A 26,903-nucleotide genomic window follows, 5' to 3' on the forward strand; every position below is an offset into this window, starting at 1 on the left:
CTAGAGATTCTATTACATCCCCAAAGGAAGTCACTGATTAGAATACGGTCTTCATGTACAACCAAAATATCCATAGCAACATATTTTGTCATAGCGAAGAATTTAAGGCAAAGCAAGATATCCATAGTTAAATGTACTATATGCATATAATGGAATATCACTGTGGTATAAAAAATAGAAAATAGCATAAATACAGAGAAGCATGGAAAGACATACATTGAATTAGTGTAGAGTAAAAAAAAAAAAAAACAAACAAACCAACATACTCAATAAATACAACTATGTAAGTAGAAAGAACCAACCACAATCAAAAATTAATATTGCACAATTACAAAGAATAGATATGAAAGCACTCTAACATTTTACCCCTTTGCAGAGATGAGGTACAATAATGTGAAAAATTATATATGTTTTCATATATTTATATATGTTTTTGCTTAATTATGTTTCTCTTTGTTATGTGAGTTAGCCTTCTGGGAAGGAAGGAGACAGGGATACTTAGAAAAATTTTGGTTTTTGGTTTCATTGGCTATGAGTGAAAATTATTTTTAAAATATATAGATTTCTACCTCCCAAGCGTCCTATCCTTCTATTTCCAAGAGTAACAGTGTAGCTTTATTTTATATTTTCTTTATGACATAAGAATTTCTTTTCTAGTAAGTCTCAAAATACAGCTCTCCAGGCACTGATTTGGTTAATCAAAAATAACAAATAGATGTTTGTGAAGATTTTTCAGTTAAGTATTGATTATTTTCTTTTTTCCAATTCTCTAGGACGAGCACTGCTGAGACTCACTGACAAAAAGCTGGAACGAATGGGGATTGCCCAGGAGAACCTCCGACAGCACATCTTGCAGCAGGTGCTTCAGCTGAAGGTTCGGGAAGAAGTCAGGAATCTTCAGTTACTCACACAAGGTACTCCACTATTTCCCACTGGCTTGAATAGAAGGAGGGTAGTAAATAAGAGTATATAATCAAAAATCCAAAAATGAGAGATTCTTTAGTTCCTACTAAAATATCCTTCACAAAGACTATTATTTCTCAGAGAATTTCTCAAAATGACATTCTTTTGCAGCCTACCAAAATATCCTTCACAAAGACCTTCAGTATTATCTCAGAGATCTTCTGAGGGGTTTTTTGGGTTTGTTTTGTTTTGTTTTGTTTTGTTTTTATGAAACCAGGTGAAAGTTTCTCCGTAGAAAAGTAAGAAGTTGGAAGAATATGGTCTTACAATGTCATATGCATACACGGTTACTGTATCTATCATTGTTATAATAAGCAAAAAAAGTATTATGGGGATGGAGAATATAAGGAAACTATTATGGTGTTTTTAAAAATCTATAGATAAAACTAAGAGAAAGCAATCACTCATCATTAAACAGAAATTGAGACAAATAAATGGAGCCATCTTAGTCTGACAGCTAATCTGAAAAGCTACTTGGAGTCAGGTCACTTCATTTCGGTTCCATTTTTGGTTTATTTCTTTGGTGCGGAGAACTTTTGTTGTAAGATCTGTTATTGTGTGGGAAACTATGCCTGGGCCATAAATACAGTAAGTGACTTCCTTATAGTTAGACAGGTAGTGTGGGTCAGAGGTGAAACTTGAACACATCTTCCTGACCCTCTCTCTGCTGTGGCAAGCTGGTATATAAACAAAGTAGACATGGAGTATTTTACTTATTGTGGGGAAAGAAGACAAGTAGGAAGAAGGCACTTAGAAGTTTTTGTTGCTATGAAAACAGTAGGAAAAACCCTGCTAAGTTTCTAAAATGGACAGTTTGAAAAGGAAAAAAAAAAAAGGAAATCAAGAAAAACCTATATATCAATTTCTTGTCATACTCAAGAGGAATCCTTAATTGTTTAAAAGAACTAGTACATTTAAGGCCCCTCTAACTGTAGGGTTGGTTCAAACTAAAGCTTAAAGGTAGACAATACCCTATATTACAATTCAGCATTTGAAAAAAGAAATATATATTTCCCTCCATGCAAGATGCAGACTGGTAGCCTCCACCCAAGTGCATCAACTGCAGATTGCTTTGACTTTTTGTTTTATTTTAATGGCCATTTTGTGTCATTTCAAATGAAGAGATAATAATAAAATGTGTTTGGAGAGCACTGGGTACGTTTTTCAATCTGCAAAATATTGTGACTGGCTAAGCTATATGCGTAATGGTATTAGAGAAAACTAGGTCAGCCAAGTCTCGTGGTACACCGAGATTAACTCAATAATAATCCATCTTCCTAGAAGAAAGCCGGCTGCCTGGATGATAACTGTTCTATAGGGATGTGTTTATACATCAGGTAATCTGAGAATTGTTTCACTCATTTGATCTGTACTGTGTAGGCATTTTGTTCCCAGTGACTTATTGCCGATGGAGTTATAGGTGGTGTTACATACATACGCTATGTGATTTACGGATAACCACTAGGAAGTTTACCCAGTCCCTTCTTGGGTTTGCACATAATAGGCACTTTATAAAGACTTGTGGAGGAATGTGGAATGAAACATCCAAATATCCAAAAAATATCCAACTTTTGTTTTTCTTTTATAAGATAAAACAATTCAACTCTTTTATTAATCACCAGCTGTAGATGAAGCACCATGTAAACAATTTGGGGCAGGGTTGAGAATGCATATTAGAGAAGAAAATGAGATTAGCAGTATTTATTGAACCTACCTTAGGAACTCATTTTTGTCCAAAGTTACTTTCTGTATGTCTATGATATTTTCTTTATAAAATTATTAATGGTCTCTCTCGCTGTGGATACATTTGTCCAAAGATATTGCTAGAACCCTTTAAATTCCATATAATTTTCATTTTGAAATGGTGATATCAAAGTACAACCTCTTTATTTTATTTGTGAATATCTTTGATTTAGAAAAACTACATCCTTTTAAAAATAATAACAATGAGCAATAATAATAGCAACACCTAAGGGCACACCATATGGCAAATAATAGGGGATAAATAAATGCTTTGCCATTTATCAGTGTAATAATAACAATTAGTGACACCCATATTCTATATATAATTTTTGTTCATTAAAATGCATGAGCATGATGTTAACTGTCTTTATATCCCTAGTACTTAGCATAGTACTATGACACATAGTAATAGCTTAATGAATATTTATTGGATAATTGAGCATATGAATAATAGCTTATACTCATGTAGCACTTTAGGGTTTGAAAAATGATTTATGTACACTTTTTTCACTTAAGACTAACAAGAGTGACTTAAGTATTTTTATTATCCCCATTTTACAGATAATTTTAAGTGTATTATATGCGAGCATTGCCATCACCACCAAAAGCCCTGCTTTTCCTTCTTTCTAGGGGGAGGAGAAACTGAGGTTAATTTAATTGGTATACTATTGATGAAAAAAATCTCTCAGCAATGCATCAGCAACTGTTGTATAATTGAATTGAGTTACCTTGAGCAGTGAGAGCTTGTTACTTGCCCAAGGTCAAACAACCTGTACATGTCAGAGGCAAGTTTTAATCTCAAGACCAGTCTTCTCTATCCACTACCCCATGCTGTCTCTCTCTCTCTCTCTCAGTCTTTTATATATCAGCATGTTAGCATATTTAATATTGAGGAGCTTATAAAAAATTCTAGCTTTCTTTAAGTAAATTACTTTTTTTAAAAAAACAAACTTTAAATGTGTCAGACTAATAGACTTAAAAGTAACAAATAGCCTTAAAATATTTAGGGAGTTGATTTAGAGTTGAACACTTTGGAATTTAATTCCCTTGCTGAATTAATATTTACATGATGCGAAAATTAAAGGTGTTGATGTGTGAACATCTGTAATGAATATTTGATTTTTCATCACCATGCACCTTAATCAACAGACATATAACATTAAATAAATACAAAGGTTTCTGGATGTCACTTAGCTGTCAAATAAAGTCTAAATTCCCTTGAAATCCCAAATTCCCTTCTCTTGGAAAGCCTGAATTACTCATTGTTAACAGAAGGTATCTTTCATCTTCCTCCATCAGTTACAATGCTGACATTCTCTTATTCAAAGATATTCAGTGGTGTCCCCATTATAAGGAGTCTTCATTTTAACATTCTAGGGCTTGTTTTGCATCCCTAATCTTTCCATCATTATCTTTCCTTTCCTGATTATCCATGAGTTTGCATAAACTCATCTCCTCCACTTTTTCTTACAGGGGATGAGGTAGGCCTCTCTTTCCCAAACTAACCTTTCCACATGTATCTCTGATCACATTCCTTCCTATCTCCTTCCGGACTTTGTTCCATTGAGCTCTCCTTCTCAAATGGAGCCTTCTTTCTAGCCTGAAAAAGTTTTATGGGTTTCTCTATCACTAAAACAACAATAACTCTTCCATTGACCCTGAATCATAGTTCCACATTGACAACTATCTCCTGAACATCTCCACTTAAATGTACCCCTGGCAACTCAAACTCATTATGTCCCAAAATAAACTCATTATTTCCCTCTGCCCTCCCAAATTATCATTTTTCAATATAACTTTCCTATTTCTATTAATAACACCAAACTCTCATCAATCAGACTGGAATTCTTGGTCCCTTTCATTCTTCCTCCTAATTCACTCTTGTTAGCAACAGTCTCCCTCACCCAAATTATTCTGAATTTATCCTGTATATATGTTCCATAAATTTTTCTCTTCTATACATTATATTTATCAATAAAATGTAAGCTGCATGAGATCAAGAATGATCTGAATTTTATCTTTGTATGCTCAGTGCCTGGCACATAAATACTTAATAAATATTGATTATTTGATGTTCAGTCACTTGCTTCCACATCTCTCCTGTTTACTTGCATCATCATGTCATAGTTAAATGCTTCATCACCTCTCATCTGGATTATCCCCACACCCTTCTAATTATTCTTCCTGCCTTTAGCTTCTCCCTTATTACATTATTTCATCCTTCATTCAACTGCCAAGCTAATCTTCCTAATGCACAGCTCTGGCCATGTTATGCTCCTTCTCACAAATCCTCAGTGGCCCTCCATAGGATCAAGTATAAACTACTTAGCCTAGCAAGCAAAACCATAAATAATATGGATTCTGTGTACCTTCCAATCTTAAGATAGAAACTAGCAACCCAAAACAATATTGATAGAGCACTTTCCTCACGACAACCCTATGAAGGAGACAGTGGAATATTTTCCCTAATATATATTCCTATGTAATAAATGGGGGATCCAGAATTTGAACCTATGTCTTAGGATTTTATATCTAATGTCCTTTATATAGCTAGCCCCCTTAGTATTCCACAGCTTGAGCATCACATTTTATACTAGAGATTTTTCTAACTGACTTTTAGCTGCTTCTAAAAATTGAATTCACTCTCAGAGGATAATAATTTTTCTCTTATTGTTTCAATTCTGCTATTCAACAGACTTTTAATGGTGTGCCTAGTATATCCAAGACACTAGGGATGCAAAGGTATAAACAACAATAACAAAAGTATCCATGACCCTCAGGAGTTCACATTTACTTCGGAATACAGCATACAAATAGATAACTAAATTCAAAATAATTTAAAAAGGAAGAGAATTCTTCAGGGAAATTGGGAAAGGCTTAGCCATAGGAGGGAACATTTGACCTGAGCTTTGAAGGGAGCCAAGGATTTTAGGAGGCAGAGGTGCAGAGGGACTATATTCCAACCATGAACACAGATGAAAAAATGGCAACCAAGTTCAGGTTACAGTGATACGGGCAATTTGATGGATCATAGAAGACCTGAAGAAGAATAATTTGAACTAAGTACCAGATTGTGGCAGGCTTCAAATACCAAACTACGAAATTTGTTTTGTTTTCCTGGAGGCTGTATGTAACTGTGGAAGTTTCTTGAGCAGTGTGGGGGATGACATGGACAGAGTGGTGCATTAGAATGATAGTAAGGGTATTCCAAAGAATATGCTACTTTTTAGAATTAATTATAAAACGTGAGTTCTTAAAAAAAATTTAGCAGTGACAGAATCAATTAAATAATTGTATAGTTTTCCTAGGTGACTCTTTGGGTGATGGGAATTTGTTTTATTGATAGATAATATTTGTAGAAGGCAGTTCGGTGGTACAGTGGATAGAGCATTATATGTGGAATCAAGAAAACAATTTCATGAGTTCAAATTCAACTTCAAACACTAAATGTGACTCCAGGCCAGTCACTTAGCTCCAATTACCTCAGTTTCCTCATTTGTAAAATGTGCTGGAAAAGGAAATGGCAAGCCGTTGCATGATCTTTGCCAAGAAAATCTCAAAGGGAGTCACAAAGAATGAGACACAATAGCAATGACACACAACAGCAGCATTTGAAAATCAGTTGTGTTGCTCTAACAAATAACATAAGAATTAAAATCATCTAGAAGTATAATCCTAAACATGGTATATCTAATTAAACCCACTTATCTTTGTCTTTTTAAAAACAATATTCAAATTTCTTCATTTAAGCATTTCTCAGGCTTTTGATCAAGATTCTTAGTGTAATTATAGCTCTGAGAGGATTGCAGAGACCAGACTAAGAACCTTCCAAGCATCTGACTGGCATTGGAAGTAGTGGTTTGTTACTTGTAGAAACAGTATGAAAGACTTTGTCTTGTGTTAGGGGCACAACCCCAGCTAGTGGCTGCTGGGGATCTAATGCTGACCAACAGAATGGATCCCTTCATGTGAGAGGATGATAACGATATAAGGAGACTAAGTGGCAGTAGCATTCTCTGACTTCTCTCCTCTTCTCTCTTACCTCCAATTTATTTCATTCCCAATCCACAAACAACACCTGCATCAGTAAAGGCTGCTTTGCAATTCCTTTAAGTGTGTTGTGATCACAGCTGTGGGGGCTTTGGGAGAATTGACCTGCCCCTTCACACTTAGGCAAGGTCCTTAACAGCCTGGTCATTTCAGAGTTTAAAAAGGATTCAAAGCTCATCTGTGATAGGTCCAACACTAATCATGAACCCATCTTCCAGCATGCCCAGTAAGTGATAATCTAGCCTTTGCTTAATTCAAAGAGATGATTAGTCTCTTTCCTCCCTCTAGTGACAGAGTTCATGCCTCTCAAAGTAGTTTATTCTACCTTGAATTTGCCTCCTTGCTAGATGATTTTTCTTGTATGGAGTTGAAATGTGTTTATAGCTAAGCAGAATAAACTTTCTTTCCCTTTTCCCTCCCACCCCTACCCCTCTCTTGTGATATTCTCTTCTCCCTTTCTTCCTTTCTCCTCTCCCTCTCTCCTTCTCTGTCTCTCTCTATATATGTCTCTGTTTTGTCTGTTTGTATGTTCTCTCTCTCTCTCTCTCTCTCTCTCTCTCTCTCTCTCTCTCTCTCTCTCTCTCTCTCTGTGTGTGTGTGTGTGTGTGTGTGTGTCTCTGCCTCTCTCTCTCTCTCTCTCTGTCTGTCTCTGTGTGTGTGTGTCTCTCTCTGTCTCTCTCTCTGTCCTCTTTGTGTCTCTGTCCTCTCTCTCCCCCTTCTTCCCCTTTCTCCCCCATGACATTTTTTGAAAAACTTATCAGACTTCCACCTGAGTCTTCTGATAATTGAATAACAACAATTTGCATATGGTGCAGTAATCAATATATGGTAAACATTTATTAAATGCCTACTATATGTTTCCAGGCACTGTGCTAAGTGCCAGGGATACAAAAGGGGGCAAAAGATAGTCCCTGCCCTCAAGGAGCTTACAATTTAATGGGAGAAACGACAAGCAAATACAAAGTAGATTATATAGAGGATAGTAAAGAATGATTTAGAGAGTCAAAACCTTTTCTTCCTCCGAAGATATACAATCTTATCACCTGTCTCTCTAAAGTTTAGTGGCCAGAACTGGACAGCATATTACAGATAAGGCCTCATTAGAACAAAGAACAATACTATCCTACCCCTCACCCTGAATACATTCCTTCTATTTCTTTAGTCTAAGTTCACACTAGTCTTTGTGACTCCCACAGAGCATGATATGGTAAAAATGGATAGAGCATAGAACTTTGGATTTAGAATCAGACCACGGTTGGTAGAATTTGGGGGACTAGATCTCAGGATTTCCCGTGTCATACTCCAGTGTTCTTTCCCATATGATGCTGGGAAAAAGAGAAAGGAGGAAAAAACTACTCATCAATGCCTGGAAACTTTTCCCATAAAATTTCTACCTTCTTTCTGGTTTCCCCAGCCTCTTATTCATGTAACTGCTCTAATGCCCTGACATTGGTAAGTACCACAATCAATTCTTGCCCTTGTCATCATACACTTCCTTTTGGTTCCAGCCTTTATGATATCTTCTGGCATCAACTTTTCTTTTCTTTTCTTTTCTTGTTTATCTTTCATAGTGGAAAGGTATGTATTCAGCATCCTTGCTGGTATGAGCAATTCTCCTGGCAGCTCTGCAGGGTGAGGGAGCTGCTTTGGCAGAAAGCGGCAGATATCTCTTGAGGAAAGCTGCTCAGTGCAGGAAACATCATTATTATACTTCTACTTTAATCTTGATTTATAAGAGACAGAAAACATGTCTTAGATAATAGCATGACAATAGAACAAAGCTATTTTTAGATTTTTCCAAGTTAGCCCAACTTAGAGGAGGAAAAAATTCTTCTAATGTGCTTACTGAGACAAATGTACAGTATAGTTAAGGAGCATTATTACCCTATTGACAACGAGCAATACTTGTAGATATATTGAGGGACCTTCTCTACATGTACTTACCTTTATGTAGAGGTGGAAACTGTGGGTTTTTCCCTAGACAAACTGCATAATGATATATGTAAAAACCTAAACTTAAAAACAAATAAAAGAGAATAGAGCTTTTCTTAAATTGCCAGTAAACCATACTGCTCCGGTGGTGTCCTTACAATGTTGGAAACAATCAAAGAAGGTCCTAGCATTGTCAGTGAACTTCCATGCTAAACTTTTGAGGAGAATATGGTTGGGTAACCCCTTGGTTGGGTTGCATTCTGTATCATTGAATGGAAATTAACAAATTAATGCTATCACAAATGTATTTGAAGGGCTATGTTATTTATAATTATATCAATAATGGATTTCAAGCACTTTATTCCAAATTATTCTAATAAATCATGTATCATTAATATTCTTAAGATACTCATGTATCTATGATCTCCCAAATGCAGGTTTTCATTCCATTAATAGAAGTTCCAACTTATTTACATCTATCCATCTTCTGTGACTCTTGTTCAAGTATTGCCATAAATTTGCCAAAAGATTCCATCCAAAGATGGGGAAAGGTGTCTCTCTTTTTCCTCATCACAAGAAACCAGTTAGTTTGTTGGCCATCCCTCACACTTTCTCCATTTTCTTTTAATAGCATACTTTTCTTAAAGCTTGAAAATGAAGAGATCATTAAGCTCTTTGCTAACCTCAAAAGGACTTTCCTCTTTTCCCCCCTGTAAATTAAGATGTTCTGGATTCATATTTTTCATTCTCTCTAATAAAAAAACAAGTCAGCTACCTTCCTGATGACGTGATTAATAACCTCATTATTAGTAATTATATTTTAGATTTATATTGCACTTTAGATGCATAATCTTTTTTCCCATTTGAAAAGATCTTTATGATCCATGGGCATTTCAATAGAGAAGAAAGTGGAACCTAGGATGCTTCCCTATAGCACTATCAATGACTGCACATATTTGTAGAGGTGATAAGACTTGGAGGAAAGCACCTATCACAAAGCGATGCTGCTTTTTTGTCAGAGGATTCCCCCAAGTAGTGAATATGCCAGATGAAGTCAGTTCATATTATTCCGTAAGTCATTACAACAAAGATATTTCCTGGCATTTTACCATCAGCAAATGCCTTTGTAATCAGTGGCTCTGGATATGGGGAAAAAGTACGAATGCTTTGTTAACAGAGGCAATTACAGCTTATTGAAAGTAAGCATTTATCACCCCTTTCTCCCCCTGCAAGGATTCTGTCAGCAAAGTCCAAACATAGATGTAATTTCTTATCATTCAGTTGTTTCACAATGAGGGTCTTCATGACCCTTTGTCTTTTGGAAGAATTTTCCAATTGCTTTCTTTTTCCAGAACAACTTCTTTGAACTATTGTTATACCCTAAAGAGCCTTAATGTAATCTTCTTTTTCATTGAAGAACACCTAAGCTTTATCTTTCATAAAGTTGAAAAGGAACAACAGGATCTAAACCTCTGCCTTCAAGCAAAGCAATGTCGGGCAAATTAGATAGGTAGTCTACTACTTACATGTGTGACTCTTAGCTCATTTTTCAAATGAAGGTGCTGAATTAGATGGCCTTGAAGGTCATTCCAGCTCTGTTTATGATCCTATGATCCCACTACTCTGTAGAGCCTCTCTGGAGCCAAGTGGGAAAAATCTAATCTGGCTTTTACATGGCACTTCTTCATATACTGAAAGGTAACTATCATTTCCCCTAAGTCTTCTTTTTTTCTTCCCTAAATTTCTGTAGGTCCATCTGTAAGTCCTTATGTATCTTAAATTCAAAGATCTTCTGTATCCCTCCTATGGCTGCTCTCCAGATTATCAGTGTCTTTCCTGAAAAAAAAATGGCACCTAGGACCAAACAGAATATTTTTCCACATCATATCTGACCCACAGAATATTATTCCATATCAAGTTTGACTGAGGATATTTTTCATGGGACTGTCATTTCTCTTATGCTGAACTCTATGCCTCTGTTAATATTACCTCAGCTTTCTTAGTTGCCATATCATATTATTGGATTATATTGAGTCAATTAAATTTAATTCCACTAAAATCCATAGATCTTGTCCAGATAAACTAACATCATATAAGATCTCCTTATTTTATACTTGCAAAATTAATTGCCCAAACTGCCCAGTATTAGACTTTATTTTTATGTATATCAAATTCCTTCTAAGATATCCAACTCAATTTTCTGGCTTGTTCCATTCTGTTATAAGCCCCCCCCCCCCAACCTTCATCCCAAACCTGGGCTCCTTATCACTTCTCATTATACTGGTCAAAAGATTGGTGCTTATTCCTAACTTATTCACCCCCTTGTTCTACTTGACTGTGAGCTAGAACTTTATAATCCTATGGAATTATAGATTCTTAGAGCTAGAAAGGATTTTAGAGGTCATCTACTCTCATCCCACGAGGTTAGAGTGGAAAACTGAAGCTCAAAAAGGCTGATTAATTTGCCTACCATTACATTACATAGTGGTAGAACTGAAACTGGAACTTATATCTCTTACCTCCTAGATAATGAATGAGATTGGAATATTGGTTTTCATTCACAGGTAGGTCACAGATCTAGCCAAAAATGGAAGAAATCTCAGTTGTAGTTCAGCCATTTTTCAATGTGTTTGACAATTTTTTACCCCATTTTAGGGATTTCTTGGCAGAGATACTGGAATGGTTTGCCATTTCCTTCCCCAGCTCATTTTACAGATGAATAAACTGAGGCACCAGAGTAAAGTGAATTGTTCAGGATCACACAGCTAGTAAATAGCTGAGTCTGCATTTGAACTTGAAAAAATGGGTCTTCTTGACTCCAGGCAGGACACTCTATCCATTTTGCTACCTCACTGCCCAGGAAGAAACCTCAGAGATTATCTAATTTAGGGACTCTTCATTTTACATATAAGGAAACTGAGGCCCAGGAAAGTTGAGTGACTTCAGAGGATTAAAGATGTAGAGGTTATTCAATCCAAATCAACTCTCTCTTTTTACAGATGAGAAAACTGAGGCTGTGAGAGGCTTTGAAAAATTCAGAGTCAAAGAGGTAGTAAATGTCTATGTAAAAGTTTAAACTCAGTTCTTTCTGATTCTTAAGTCCAATGTTTTATTCATTATAATATGCTGTCTAATCACAAAGATAGTAAATATCAGAGGTAGGATTTGAACCTAGGCCATTGAAGCAAATCTAAATTAAATTTAACTAAACCTTAACACATTTGCAAAGCTATGCTTGTATGTACATTCAAGGTTTGTACAATGTGGGATAAGTCAGTCACTGAAGAAACATTTAGATTTCTACTATGAGCTAGACACTGTGCTAGAACTCCAAATATAGAAAAAAAATGAAATAGTCCCTACTCACAGGAAGGTTACATTCCATTAGGAGAGATAACATATTACAAAATACATGCCTAATAAATAAAGACCAGAAATTTCCAACATTACACAATTTGTAGGATGCATAAGAAACATAAGAATCTGCTGTTTCTTCTGCTTGGTAGTTTTAAAGGGGCATTTGATCCAGCAGAAGTGAAATATCAAAATGTCCATAATATACTAACTTAGAACCTTCTCACTAATTTAATAGGCCACCATTTTCTGTACTTTTTCCAATAAAATGTTTTCTCTTTTTGGCAATTTGAGGTAAAAATATATAGTGATATTTAATTTCCTAGAACTAAATTTATGAGTAAGGAAACTTTGAAACATTTATGATTCTCTATCACACAGTCATCTGTCTGGCAACATTGTTTACTGTTAATCCCTGAATGAAACCATTTAATTTTCCTGATTTTTGTCTACCATTCATTCAATCATAGAATCAGTATTGCATGGTAACTTTTTTCTCTCGTTTTATCAATGATAATCTCTATTGCCCAAAACTCCTCGTGGAACCCACTCAATGCTTATATGCCCTTGTTCTGGTAGCAGAGAACCTGAAGTCAGAAATGTTCTTCAACATTTATTTCTCATGTGACTCTGGGCTTATCACTTCCTCCCTGGAAGTTGGGAGGATGCAAGAAATGACTAGGTAGCCTTTGAGTTCCAATCCAGCTCTATATAACAATAAATCTATTATTCCCTAAATTTGATTTCTTTCCAGAGGCTGTAGGAATTGCTTCTGAACAGTTTTCAAAGATAATGATATAGATTAGGTAGCATCAAAGAACATAGGTCACAAAATATTATAAAAGTGAATGTTGAAAATTATAGCAGAATGCATGGGTTTTCAAGAAAACAGGCTATCTCCATAACATGAATTCCAGCTGCTAAATGACACAAAAGACATCTGAAAACCAATGACTGAGAATAATTCCTGATATCATCACCCCAAATCCCATGCAGACTGTTGGTTTTGAAGGTTTAAAGAGCTGATAAAATTTGAATTTTCCTGGCAACAAAATATGTGCACAATTATGTTAAGAATATGATAGAGTTTGAGATATATCTATCCAATAGAAGATCAAACAGGGACGTTTGATTCAAACATCATAAATTGTAGAGGGCCGCAGATAGGGGGGGAACTCTGGGTAAGGTATAAGACCCTTATCTGTGCATTAGGCTCTTTGTTGAATTGGTCAACACTGAGCTGGCTTTTTCCTCTGAAGTGTCCTTAGATTCTAATGGATTTAACTTCTATTATATTTACAGTTGAAGACCTCTGGAGACCTTGTTATAGACTAGTACAATGTAGAAATTCTATAGAGTACTTCTTTTTCTATCATCTTTAGACTTCTCATATCAACTGGATAGGTGTATGCTTTTTTGTTTAGAGTTTATTTCAGAGTTTTCCCACAAGTGGCATTGCTTCTTTCTTCACAATAAATCAATTTTCTGTAACCAAGACTTTGTCTCACTAAAGTATTTTCTGTGCAATATGCGAAGTATGCTTCCATATAAACATCCTTTTAATGCTGAAAGGGACCTAAGAGCTCATCAAGTCTATATTCCCTATTTAAAAGCTAAGGAAACAGATGCTCTAAAGCTAAAGTTACTTGACCAAGATCACAGATAAAAGAGCCATTAGCATCCTAAATTCAGTCTCTAGTGTGTGGTCTAGTCCCTGTTAATCATAATTAATACATATTGGTTAATGATTATGATGCACTATTAGTTTTCATTAGAGCTAAATTTTGTTACATGTGGAAGCTGATGTGAATCCAAGGAATATTTTAACTTTTTGAAGAAGCATCTGTAACCTAGTTATGAGAGTTTTAAAGATAAAGATGTAAGAAGGTATGAGAGAAACTAAATTCCTATCAAGATAACCTTTCATAGATTCAAAAAAGAATTTGTTAATTTAGATGCTTTTCAGGTAATTTGATCAATGAAACTAGCATTTTAACTATTCACCACACCAGAGTTTAGCAAAGATCATTTAGATATAAACATCCTACTGATTGTAGCTTTGCAGCATCTCTCATATTCTTCTAATATCTTATCACCTCATGCTTAGACCATTGTATTAGTCTTTTATTTGGGTCTCTCTTTTTCAAATTTCTCTCCACTCTAGTTCTAAATTTGGTCATCCTAAAGTGTATATCTGACCATGTCATCCCCCTACTCAATAAATTCCAGTGGCTTCCTATTACCCAAGATTAAATATAAAATCTTATTTTTTATTTCTTTTTAAAAATTATTTATTTGAAACTTAAATACAGACAGCAAATACAAAATAAGAAAAAAACCATAAAGACAGACAAGAAAAGGGAAAAAATTGTCATGGATCCAACAGCATATTGGGAAGGATTTAAAATATATCACAATAAATTTCCATTTCAAGAAAGCATATACAATAATAGAAAACATTATATACATAATCTAAAAACCCTTTTAGATTCTGGATTTGGATTTTAAAACTATAATTTGAACACTTTCTATCTTCAGAATCTTCTTTGACCTTCTTTCCTCTATAGTCTGAACATTCAGGAAGACTGGCTTTTTTCCTGTGGCATATGATACTCCAACTACTGATTGTACATTTTTCAATTACTGTTCCCCATGACTGAAATTCTCTCCCTCCTTCTGTCTCCTGGCTTCTTGCTTTCCTTCAAGTTCAACTTAAAATCCCACTTTCCATAAGAAGTGTTTCCTAACCTCCCTTAATGCCTTCTCTATGATTTTCTCCAATTTGGTGTAAATCTTGTTTTTAGGAGATAGTTTGTATTTTGTCTTCCCCATAAGACTGTGAGCACCAAAAAGTGGATTGTTCTTGACCTTCTTTGTTATCCCTATAACTTAGCGTTGTGCTGGGCACATATTAGGCACTTGACAAATGCTTGTTAACTTGACACAAGGCCCCAAATAAAGATAGCTCTGATGGAAAACCAAAGATGATTTATACTCTGTTTTCCTTACTTTGCAAAAACAAAGTCAAAGTTCTTTCTCCACTACATGCTGCAAATATTCAAATCATTTTGTTAATAGAAAAATTAATGGGGAAATAGGGGAAGAAATTAAAATAATGACCCGAAGAATGTTACAAGGCATTTTAGGAGACATATTAGGAAATTCCACAGCTATAATTAAGACAGGCAGAATTTTGCAATTACATCTATATGACCTTCAGGTTTAGGCATTCTTTAAAAACTCCCCTCCCCCCCAAAAAAGGGTCAAGTGTATGAATCACTCTCCAAAATTACTGATTTATCCCAAAGCTTCTCTTCTCTTAAAGAGAATTTTTTTTTATTCATACAGAGGTCTTGCTGTAATATCCTTTTAAAAATTAATGTTGCATTCTATTCAAATAAAAGTTTACTCCTAATAGCTTTCATGCTTCATATGATACAGCCTTCCTCATTTGTTCAAGTCAAACTTGGAGAGCCAGGGCAGAGAGAGTATGAAGATGTCTGAATTGTATTAAACCACCCAAATATCTGACTGTTAAGGAATCAGGTGGTTTGGTTTTGTTCCTTTAAATTTCCAGACTTGACATCATCACCAGGCAGAGATAGAGGCTTTGAGTTTCCTGAAGCACCCAAACATATTGAACAATCTTAATCCTGTTAAATCAATAGGTGAATTTTGCCAGTTGCCATCTTAATTGATTTAATTGAAATTGATTCAGCACAAATGAGTGCACAGGAAAGTATCACGAGTGACCTCGAGGGTTTATGGTGATGATTGACTTTATCTGACTTGATGTAACTTTGGTTTATATGCCTAAGTGGTCATTATTTTCAAAGTTATATTGCAAGGGTAAAAATGAGAGCAAGGCATGTAATATAAGAAAAGGAATTAATGTAAGAATAAAAAGGCCTGGGTTGGAATTCTAGCTCTGCTTCTGACTACCTGTGTGATTCTAAATGTCACTAAACCCTTGACCTCCATTTTTTGACCTATAAAATAAGACAACATTGTCTTCAAGGTCAAAACCCATTTTAATAAACCTTAATAAACGTAAAGGAGATGTCTAACTTTTTACATTATCCCCAAGTTTTACAGTATCAAATAGTACATGATTGAATCTACTCTCAGCTTGAAATTGGAAATACATAATTTTCATTGTAACATCATTTAGTTTTACAAAATTTAACCTGATCTCAGAAGTATATTTACACTCCTATACACTCCTGTCATGTCTACATATCAAAACACCAAATGAGACTAGAGAAAAACAATTAAAAGATTTCTCGATTCTTTCATCCAAAATAGTTATTTCTCTTATTAATCAATCCACAAGCATTTATTAAGTACTTACTTTGTGCCATGAACAATACAGGTCAGTGGGGAAAGATATAAAGGCAGTTATAATCAGTATTCTATACATATAAATAAAAATGCTTGCCCTTTCATTTATCAAGTTTCCATATGCTTACCTTTCATAACAGAGATTCAGCCTCATTGTATGTGACACCTATAATCAAGTCTCAAGCTTGTTTAAATTAAGGTTATCTCTATGGGCCAAATAAATTATTGTGTCAGCTGACACATCTGGTCCTCCTAATATTAACAAATTAATATCCTTTCCATTGAGAGTATAAACAAATCTCTGATTATTGAATATACTAACAGTTCTGTGCAGTGGGCATATATTCTATGTTTTATATGTCATACACACACACACATATATGCATTCTCCATCACTACAATTTTTGTCATTTTGCCAACATGCAGACGGATCTTAGCAAAAGGCAGATCTCCTTTAAGAAATTCTGATTCATGATAGAAGTGTTAGTTTCAGAATTAATTCAAAAGATAGATTTTAATCTTAGCCTACCTTCCTTCAGGTTTATTCAGCAAGTATTTGTGGATACCAATTATGTCCTTAGAACTATGCATGATACAGGGAAGTATTGTAGTATTATCGAGAGCCCACAAGAAGTAAGTAATAGTCCATGCCCTCAGATTTCTTTTGGTCTTAATCTGGAAACATGATCTTCATACATTAAAAACCAAAACTTTTTAATCTGAATCTTTCCAGAGTGACCTCTGCAAAATGATGCTAATTGTCAGTTGGTTATTTGTAGTTTATTACCTGGAGAAGATATAATTGAACCTAGTATAATTTAAGCAATCTTCCCTCCACTAATCACCCATAGTATTTCCAAATATCGTATTCTGCTTGTAACTGTTTTACATTCTTACTCAACTCTCATTATATTTTAAGAAAGACAGTGAAACAAAGTGGGCTCCAGCATCCTCCCCCCCCCCCAGCTACCTCACATCACACTCATAAGCCCACCTTGTGAATTGGTCCAAGTCATTTGGCTATCAATGCCTCAGGCAACTCTAAGACTCTGAGTAAAGGGAATTTCCATGCTGGAAGTGCTCCACAGTGATAAATTCATAGACTGATAATAATTAAAGATTATTTTGTCAAGTCCACAAAGATGTGTAAAATCATAGATCTAAAATAGAAGGGATTTAGAAATCAACTGGTTCCAATAGACCTTTCTGTGAACACTCTCTTTTTTTTAACTTGATTAATTTGCCCAAGTTCACAAATGTACTAAGTTTAAACCCATATCCTCTAACCCCAGATTCAATTTTCTTTCTCCTGTAACACTTATTTCAAGTTTAGATTCCTAATTCCCAGTTAGTAGAATGACTTGATTGTAGTAGATGCTTAATAAATGTTTACTCAGATGTATATGTGAAAGTGAGCTTTAAAGTATATGGTTTGGGGTATAAAACACACAGAGACACATAAAAGAGAGGCAGAGACAGAGATGGAGAGAGGTGGAGAAGAGACAGAGGGAGAGAAAGACAAAGACTTAATTAGAATGTAACCTTCTTTATGGCAAACATTATTCATTTTTCCTATTTATTTTCCCAGCACCAAGCACAGGACCTTGCACGTAGTAGGTATTTAATAAGTATCAATTAGTTCACTAGAGGAGCTACTAGTACATATTTTAAGCCTAAAATAACAGCATTAGAGACCAATATTAAACAATGATTTTTGACACTTTTTCCTAAAAATTGGCTACTTGTCTATGAGGACTAGTTGGGACTAAATGTTTCTATAATATCAGTAAGCCAGGCTCAATTAACATTTTTCTTCCAGCACTCTTCACACATGCTAATTCTGATGTCTATTCTGCCTTCCCAGAAATGAGACTGAATTGGGTAAACTCTTATTTGAAGGATTTTCAGAGAACAAAATGTTCAGTCACAATTCCCTGTCCTTTACAAGGAAAGGAAATGGGCATTTATACCCATCTGGAATATAGTTTTGGAGCCTGGTTGTCTTACCCTCTGCAAGCTAATAATTTCTGATGATCTCATACACATGGATTGATATGAATGTAGTGATTACCTAATATGGCAAAGTCCCTGTGGGTAAAGAAGAAGCATTTGCAATATGGTGCCATCAAATGGAGTCTTGAACAAATTGGATGGAATATACTTCTACAAGACTTTATTCATTACCTTGAAAGCTTCACTGTCAAAAACTGTTGCATGGAGGATTTTGAGATTCACTATTTCAGACAAGCCTTAAAACAGGAACTCTTATCTTGAAACACATCATCTCTTTGTTCTTTTTCTTTGCACTAGAACTGGAACTCAAATTATAATAGATTGGTAATCCCTATTGTTAGGTTATAGCTATTGCCATGTTTCCAGTCAGTGATCCCCATGGGTTACCCCAGCACAAGGAGCCAGAAACCTGGAAATAGTCAGGTTTCCTCTACTTTAAAAGAGCTATTGCTAGATGTAATCTGATATGATTACAAAAAATAATTTTGATAATTACATGCTCTTCAAGAAACCAGTACTAGTAATGTACTATGCTTAAGCATCAAAGAATGCAGACTTTCTGTTTTGTATGTTGAGAGTGCTAGCAGAAATGAAAATACCCAGCATCTGAGCATCTTAATGTAGCAGTGGGATAAGGGAGACACTAAGAAATAAGAGCAAGAGGACTGGATTGTGTGCCTAGATTGGGGGGCTCTCTCTTATAGCACAGGGACCATTTTGTGAACACTCAGTGTGAGATGTGAGAGTTCTTTCAAAGTAACCTCACAGGCCCGTTCACAAAAATAAGCCGAACCACATCCAAACAGAGACAGATTTGTGTTTTTTGTTTTTTGTTTTTGTTTTTGTTTTTTTTGTTTTTTGGTGAGATAATTGGGTTAAATGACTTGCTCAGGGTCACACAGCTAGTAAGTGTTAAGTGTCTGAGGCTGGATTTGAACTCAGATTCTTCTGAATCCAGGGCTGGTTTTGAATCTACTGCACCACATAGCTGCTCCAAAGTCCCTATTTTATACTCTGAACTAAAATTTAAACAACGAAGTGGCCTAGTGGATAGGGTGCTAGATCTGGAGTTAAGAATTGAGTTCAAATGCAGCCTGACACTGTGTGACCCTAGGCAAATGATTTAACTTCAGTTTGCCCCAGATTGCTCCGCCATAAAATGGGGACAGTAACACCTACCTCCCAAGGTTGTCGTGCAGGAAAATAATTATATAGCATCAGGAACATAGTAAGGATAATATATAAATGTTGGCTATTATTCTAATTCTTATCTTTAGATGCCCCGTGAGCATCTGAACCAGCAAGTTGGCATGAGGAATTAATTGTATAAGATATATAGCTTTATAACTTCTATTGAATTGCCTCTGACCTAATCCAGTCTCTGTCAGTTCATGAAAAATTTTCCCATGTCTGTGGATGACTTTTCGTTGTTTGTGAACAAGTCCAAAGGATGGGGTAGGAAAGCTTCTCTATGTTCCTGTAAATCTGTGTATTTTTGGATGCTTTGATTGGATCAGGGTGTGGAGACTGTTTAAGGATCACTCTTAGTATTTTAGACAATTTTTTCCCAGTACTGTGGGTGGCCAGGTTTTTAGGTGTTAGAGGTTTTTTCATTGTAATGAATGAGATCACAGAGCCATTCCCTCGGGAAAAGTAGGTAGGGGAAGGAGATAGAAAACAAAAGAAATGGTGGGAACAACAGGGGGTTTGTACTTAATTGCTTGCTTCAAATAAATGAAAGACTATCATTTAGAAGAGCTTTGGCTGCTTAACTCAGGAAAATTTTACTTCAGGATGACCAAAAAAAAAATTCTAATCATTTGTTGCTGTTCAATTTTGTCATGTCAATCTTCATGACCCCATTTGAGAGGTATTTTTAACAAAGATACTGGAATGGTTTGCTATTTCAATCTGCACCTCATTTAACAAATAAGGAAACCCAACAGGGTTATGTGATTTGCCTAGGGTCACATAGCTAGTAAGTATCTGGGATCAGATTTGATCTGGTTTCATGGCCAGCACTTGATCCACTGCATCATTAATCATTCATACTCTCCAAAAACAGAATAGGCTACCAGAGATCTTCAAGCAAAGGTTGGATGATAATTTGACCCCATAGTATTGAGAAGATTACTTTCAGATGTGATTCACACTCAATCACTATTTTACAGTTGGCCCCTACAACTTTGGGATTCTCCGATTCTAGAAACCATAAGTCACAAAATCATGGATTCTAACTGAAAGGGATCTTAGAGGCCACCAATCCAACCCACTAATTTTAGAGAATAGTAATGAGGCCCATAGGAGTTTACTTGCTCAAAATTATAACAATATAATGTGGCATAATAATAATTTATTATGTATTATATATTATTACATTAAATACAATAATAAATATGGTGTGATGACATAATTTATCATATTATTATATTAAATGTAATAACATAATAATACTTAATGTGGTATAATAATAAGTGGTTTAGCTAGAATTTGAACCTAGATCCTCTGGATCCAAATCCAGCATTTTATTTTTTTTCCTGAGGCTGGGTTAAGTGACTTGCCCAGGATCATGCAGCTAGGAAGTGTTAAGTATCTGAGGCCATATTTGATCTCAGGTCCTCCTGACTTCAGGGCTGGTGCTCTATCCACTGTACTGCCTACCTGCCTGGCACTTTTCTACTATATGATCCTAGATTTAGAGGTGGATGGAATGTCAGGAGCCATTTAGTCCAGCCCCTTCATTTTACTAAATTTCAGGTGAGGAATTGAAACCAATCTAGTTCAAAGATTTTTCCCTCCTTCCTTACTTCCCCATTTTTCCTTCCTTGCCTCCTTCCTTTTTCTTTTCTTCCTTCTTACCTCCCTTTCTTCTTTCTTTCTTTCCATCTCTCTCCTTATTTTCCTTCTGTCTGATTCTTCTAAGTCTCTTTTCTGGTTCTTCATCATGGCCCTGAAACCTTTTCTTTTCCCTTTAGAACATTTGTTGCTCTCCCATGAGCTAGATCATCATTTGTATGCAGATGATTTCCAGATCAATATATCTAGCCCTAGTCTCTCTTTAGTCACCAAGTGCCTTTTGAATATCATGAAATGGATAACAAAGAAGCTTCTCAAATTCAACATGTCCCTAATAGAAATCATCCTCCCTCCGCCAACTTTCCTGTTACTACCTAGAACAACTCTAATGTCAACCTGAACTCTTCCTTAGTCTGACTCATTCCACTTGTCCCCATCTATCAGCACATTTTACCATCTCTATCTTCATGACACTCTAATAATGTATTTCTGTCTCTCTACTCACATAACCGTCACCCAGTTCAGCCTTTCTTTGCCTTTTAACCACATTACTACTTTCTTCCTAGGGCAACTAGGTAGTGCAGTGAATGGAGCACAGAGCTGAAAATTGGGAAGATTCATCTTCCTGAGTTCAAATTTCACCACATGTGATCCTGGACAAGTCACTTAACCTTATTTGCCTTGGTTTCCTCATCTATAAAATGAACTAGAGAAGGAAATAGCTGAAATCACTCCAGTATCTTTGCAAGAAAACCCAAAATAGGGAAACAAAGAGTTAGACATGAGTGACAACGGCTGAACAATAAGAACTGGTCTCCTTGCCTCAAGTAACTTTCCACTCCAATCCATGCAATATATTTGCTAAGATAATTTTTAAGATAGTTTTATTTTTATAGGTCTCACTATATCTCCTCCTGCCCCAACGATTTGGTGAGCCCCAGTGACTCCCCTATTCCCCAGTGCTTTCTCTTTTCACCTAACCTTTCATCTGTCCTCTGAATGCATTATTATTTCCCTGTGGGGTCTTTCATTAGAATATATTTCCTTTGAAGATAGGCTCAGTCTTTGCCTCTCTTTATTTCCCTAACAATGTCTGACAAATAGTAACTACTAATAAGTACTTGTTGAGCGACTCCATTGCCTGGATAATTTGGCTGAACTTTCATGGCTGAGGATCTCATGTAGAAGGCTTTACTGTGTTTGGGGGCTTTCTGTCATCTGTATACACGACTGTATAAAAGAACTTAGCAATCATAAAAAGATGTCCATTAGAGTGCTAATATGTTGACCAAACATATATCTCCCTATTTTATGCCTCATTCATTATGAATAATCAGAATCAAGGCGATCTCTGTTATTTATCTTTTCAAGATATCTTGAAAGATTCATCAGCATTTCCATTCAACAATCACCCAACTTTGATGAGTGCTTATAAAACTGAATTATTGCCAGTGACTTGATAACCTCTCACACTGCTTCATTGTTTCAATAAATCTCAACCTCGTGTCTGCCATTCTTTTTGACCTCCAGCTGTTATCGTAATTATTAGTTCTCAGACCAGTGCTCCCATCGTACTCCCTTGCCTATTCTTGGAAGCCATTGTTCTTGCAATAAGTAGGAGGGACTCCAGTCTCCTAATAACCATCATAGTTTTGTTCATTGTTCAGTTATGTTGTCCTGGATATATTTGATACACACAGAAAGCAACTGGCCGGACCAAGAAAACAAAGTTCCCCTCCCACCTCATCCCTGATGTTCTGCCACGTGTGCCTTCTTACAGCAGAGGTACCACGATGGCAACGAGGATAAGGTAAAGTTTTAGTGATGTTTGTCTCCTTGACAAGGAAGAGAGAATTATGTTATTATATGACAGCTTCATAGCATTGTCAATGAAGTGGGAGCATCTGAAGGAAGTTAAGGAAGGACTCAGAACATGGTAATCATGCCAAAGATAGCAGAAGTAAGGAAGTCGTGTGGGAGGTGATGCAGGCAGGGAAGAAAGTAGGTTTTTCCCTCAGAGAAGATGGCTGTTTCTGTATATTCATTAAGGAGCCACCGTATTCTAGTCCAGGCTTCCTGTTTTTGTGAAGCTTACATCTTGAAAGTACACAGGTCCTTATTTCAGGTAGCCAGGATTCTGAATCATGTCTCATTGTAAGAGTGGTCTTCACGTAGAGCCTAAGTATAGTCTTATTATATAAATATCCTGTTTTTAAAAATCAATAGAAAAATTGAAATAAGGAACAGTCCAGTTGTTAAATGAATTCCTGTTTGATCCATGTGCATACGACAAGCTTAAGATTATCTAAAGAAGGTTTATATCTACCTTCTTCACTACCACTTCACTTCTTTCATACATTGTCAAATACTAATTTAATTTTTTTCTGATTTCAAGTTTGGACCCAGGTGCTCACATACGTATATACATATATATGTGTGTGTGTGTGTATGTATAAATACATTCATGCACAATATATATAACTGTCCTGCATTTTCAGAGATGACATTCCTTACTCATCATATATCTTAATGAAGGATCAGTCTATTATATAAGGCACTACTCAGCTAAACAGATGAGGAAAAATGTGCTGAGGCATAATTTTTAACTTGCTTTATTTTCTTGATCACAGACTGTTGTTTTTCAATTTGGTATTTTTTTCTGGATTTTTATTTTCCTCTATATGATCCATCAATACATTAGTATTGGGAATATTCCAAAAGAATTTCCTTGTTAAATGCCTCCTCTCAAGTTTCAGATAATATGTGTTAGAGTTAATAAAAAATTCTTTAGTCTAGGAGTTCTTAATCTTTTCTGTGTCCTGGACCCTTATGATAACTTGGTGAAGACTATGGACACCTCAGAATATTGTTTTAAAATAAGATACATAAGATTACAAAGGAAATCAGAATATATATTTTTAATTTTTAAGATTTTTTTTATTTTTTAAATACATCTAAAGATAGTTTTCAGCATTCACCTTTGCAAAACCTTATGTTCCAAATTTTTCTCCCCACCTTTCACCCCACTCCCTCTCAAAACAGCAAACAATCCATTATAAGTTAAAGATGTGCACTTCTAAACATTTCCATATTTGTCATGTTGCATAAGAAAAATCAGGTCAAAAGATGAAAAAAAAAACATGAGAAAAAACAAAAGCAAAAAAAGTGAAAATACTATGTTTTGATCTAACATTCAGACTCCATAGTTCTCTCTCTGGATGTGGATAGCTGTTTCCATCATAAGTCTATTGGAAGTGCCTTGAATCACCTCATTGTTGAAAAGAGCCAAGCCCATCACAGTTGATCATCACATAATCTTGTTGTTGCTATGTACGACGTTCTCTTGGTTCTATTCACTTCACTCAGCATCAATTCATGTAAGTCTTTCCAGGCTTTTCTGAAATCAGCCTGCTCATCATTTCTTATAGAACAATAATATTCCATTACATTCATATGCCATAACTAATGGAGCCATTCCCCAATTTATGGACATCCACTCAACAGAATATATCTTTTAAAAAAGCATGTTCACATACCTCATTTTAATTTTTATTATTAATTTTTAAAAATTATTTTTATGTCAAAAATCCAACTTCAACTCTGAGTGTGGTATAGATTAGGATCTACCCTTAGGCAATGCTGGAGATGAAGTTGGTCTTGAAGTTCTCCAGAGCCTTTTTACAGACTTAGTCTCATAAGTCAATCTTTGCCACATCTCTCTCAACCTCCCACCCTTCTGTCCTAGACCATTTGGGTCCCCTGAGGCCTCTATGTTTTGCTCCCATACTATGTCTCCTAGTTTTAGAACTATTAGGAGCACTTGTCATAGAGATCACTTCGATACTCTGCTCCTCAGACCTGATCTTTTTTTGCTCCAGATCAAAAGAATAGCAAAACATAATGTCTAGTATCTTCTAACCAGCAGTCTTTACACTAGACTTTTAAAGTTTTAATAAAATGAGGGGGGAAGGAGATCAAGTTTGAAGAACTTCTAACGTTGTGTCTTCAATGGTGGTATTATCAGCAGATCTCAGATCAGATTTTATTTCATCCTTTCTGTCTAGGTCAGATTAATAAATCTCTACTGACCACGTGCATGTTTCCCTTTAGGGAAACATTGGGTAGGGAGGGAGAAGAGGAAAGTAAAATATATTCATTATCTCTTTAAAAGTCTTTCTTTTTTTAATCTTAGATATTCAGTCCAGATAAGTGAGGGTGATGTGTGTGTATATAGGTGCATTTGCTGAGCTCATGAACTTATATTACTATATACTTTATTTTCTTGGGTTCTTTTACTGAAAAAAAAAAAAAAAGAAAGCAAAAGCTTAAAAGATTTCCATAAAGTTGGATATGCTACTCAGAGGGAGCCATGGAGAGACCTCTAGAGCACACAGGAAACTCAATGATGGGAGTACCTTATTGTCTTTGCTTTGTACCCTGTTCCCTATGCTTCCCATTCCTTTGGGACTGCCTGGTCCCATTTTACACCAGTAACAACTGCCAAAAGTTATTTTTATGCATCCCTTTCCGTGGGAGGAGGACTTCCTCTTCCCTCCCCAGAGACTAACTCTACCTTTTCAGTTTGGAGTCTATGCTCTCCAGCCCTATTCCTCTTTGATCTCATTCTAATTGCCTATGTTAACCTTTTTCTAGATAACAGAAAGTCTTAAGCTAAGATCTATAAGGAAGTAGGTGGGAGATTTACTTTAGTGCCCAAAGAATTTATCATTACCCTTTCCTCTCCATTCTAGAAAGACAGGTCCTTTGACTGTCCCCTAGATATGCCATATTCATAGCCTTGCTCCATACCTTCACCCAGGTTTTCCAAATCCCTACTTGCAATACTTCTTTCTCGTATCTTCTTGCTAGAACAAGAAAGAATGAAGTCCCTTGGCTGAATTGCTCTGGACACCCTGAGCTACAGAAATAGCCATAATTCTTCCTGGTCAGTGCTGCTGTTCTAAGCAGCTGATACATTTGCAGATTCCATACCAATACCATCATTTTACTGTAAAATAAGTAGAATGACTCACTTTTAATCAGCCAACACAGATGAGTTTTTAGGGCTTCCCCATTCCTTTTTCAGCTCCAAAAGTTTATTTGGCAAATCATCTCTGCTATTTTTTTTATCATGTTTTGTTTTTAACTCCGTAATTGTGGACTTTAGTGAGGTCAAGCAGAGGGAAGGCAATAGATTTGTGATATTTCTAAAATAAGTGGTACTTTATCTTTTTTACTCACCACCTAGATTTTGTTTCTTTATCAATACATTGATCCTGTCAAAATTCTACAGATCACTGATTTATACATTTGGTATTTGAAAGGCTTCATTTAAAGTATCAAAGAGATGACCGCATCTCTCATTTACTTGCTACTTTTTCGTTTGTTTGGCTTTATTGTCAGTGATGTGCTGTTTAAAAAAAAAAAAAGCCTTTATCTTCCATGGATAAAGGGCAGATGTTCTTATTCCATTGCCCAGCTGTTTCATGCTTTAAAACCCAGGCAAACCTAAGCCAGCAGTTAGAGATGATCTTCTTTCTGAAAAAGAAGAGACAGGTTGGCAAAATCTCCAGTGAAAAGGTGAAGACCTCCTCTTTAATTAAAGTAGAAGTTTTTTAGCATCTTAACATTTTGAGGAGAAAATGTCATCTTCATGCAGGAACATCTCTTTCTTCCTTTAAAAAAAAAAAAAAAGGAAAAATAGATTTATT

General features: G+C 35.7%; 1 protein-coding gene across 1 annotated transcript in view; it reads left to right on the forward strand.

The window, feature by feature from the left end:
* The window catches only part of SAMD12 (sterile alpha motif domain containing 12), a 480,071-nt gene that overhangs the window by 295,299 nt on the left and 157,869 nt on the right, over window positions 1-26,903 (forward strand). The window contains exon 4 of the mRNA XM_074266561.1: window positions 774-914. Within this exon, the coding sequence (XP_074122662.1) occupies window positions 774-914 (141 nt within the window). The remainder of the gene's footprint in view (window positions 1-773; window positions 915-26,903) is intronic.

This window comes from Sminthopsis crassicaudata, chromosome 1 (genome assembly GCF_048593235.1).
Source record: "Sminthopsis crassicaudata isolate SCR6 chromosome 1, ASM4859323v1, whole genome shotgun sequence".
NCBI lineage: Eukaryota > Metazoa > Chordata > Mammalia > Dasyuromorphia > Dasyuridae > Sminthopsis > Sminthopsis crassicaudata.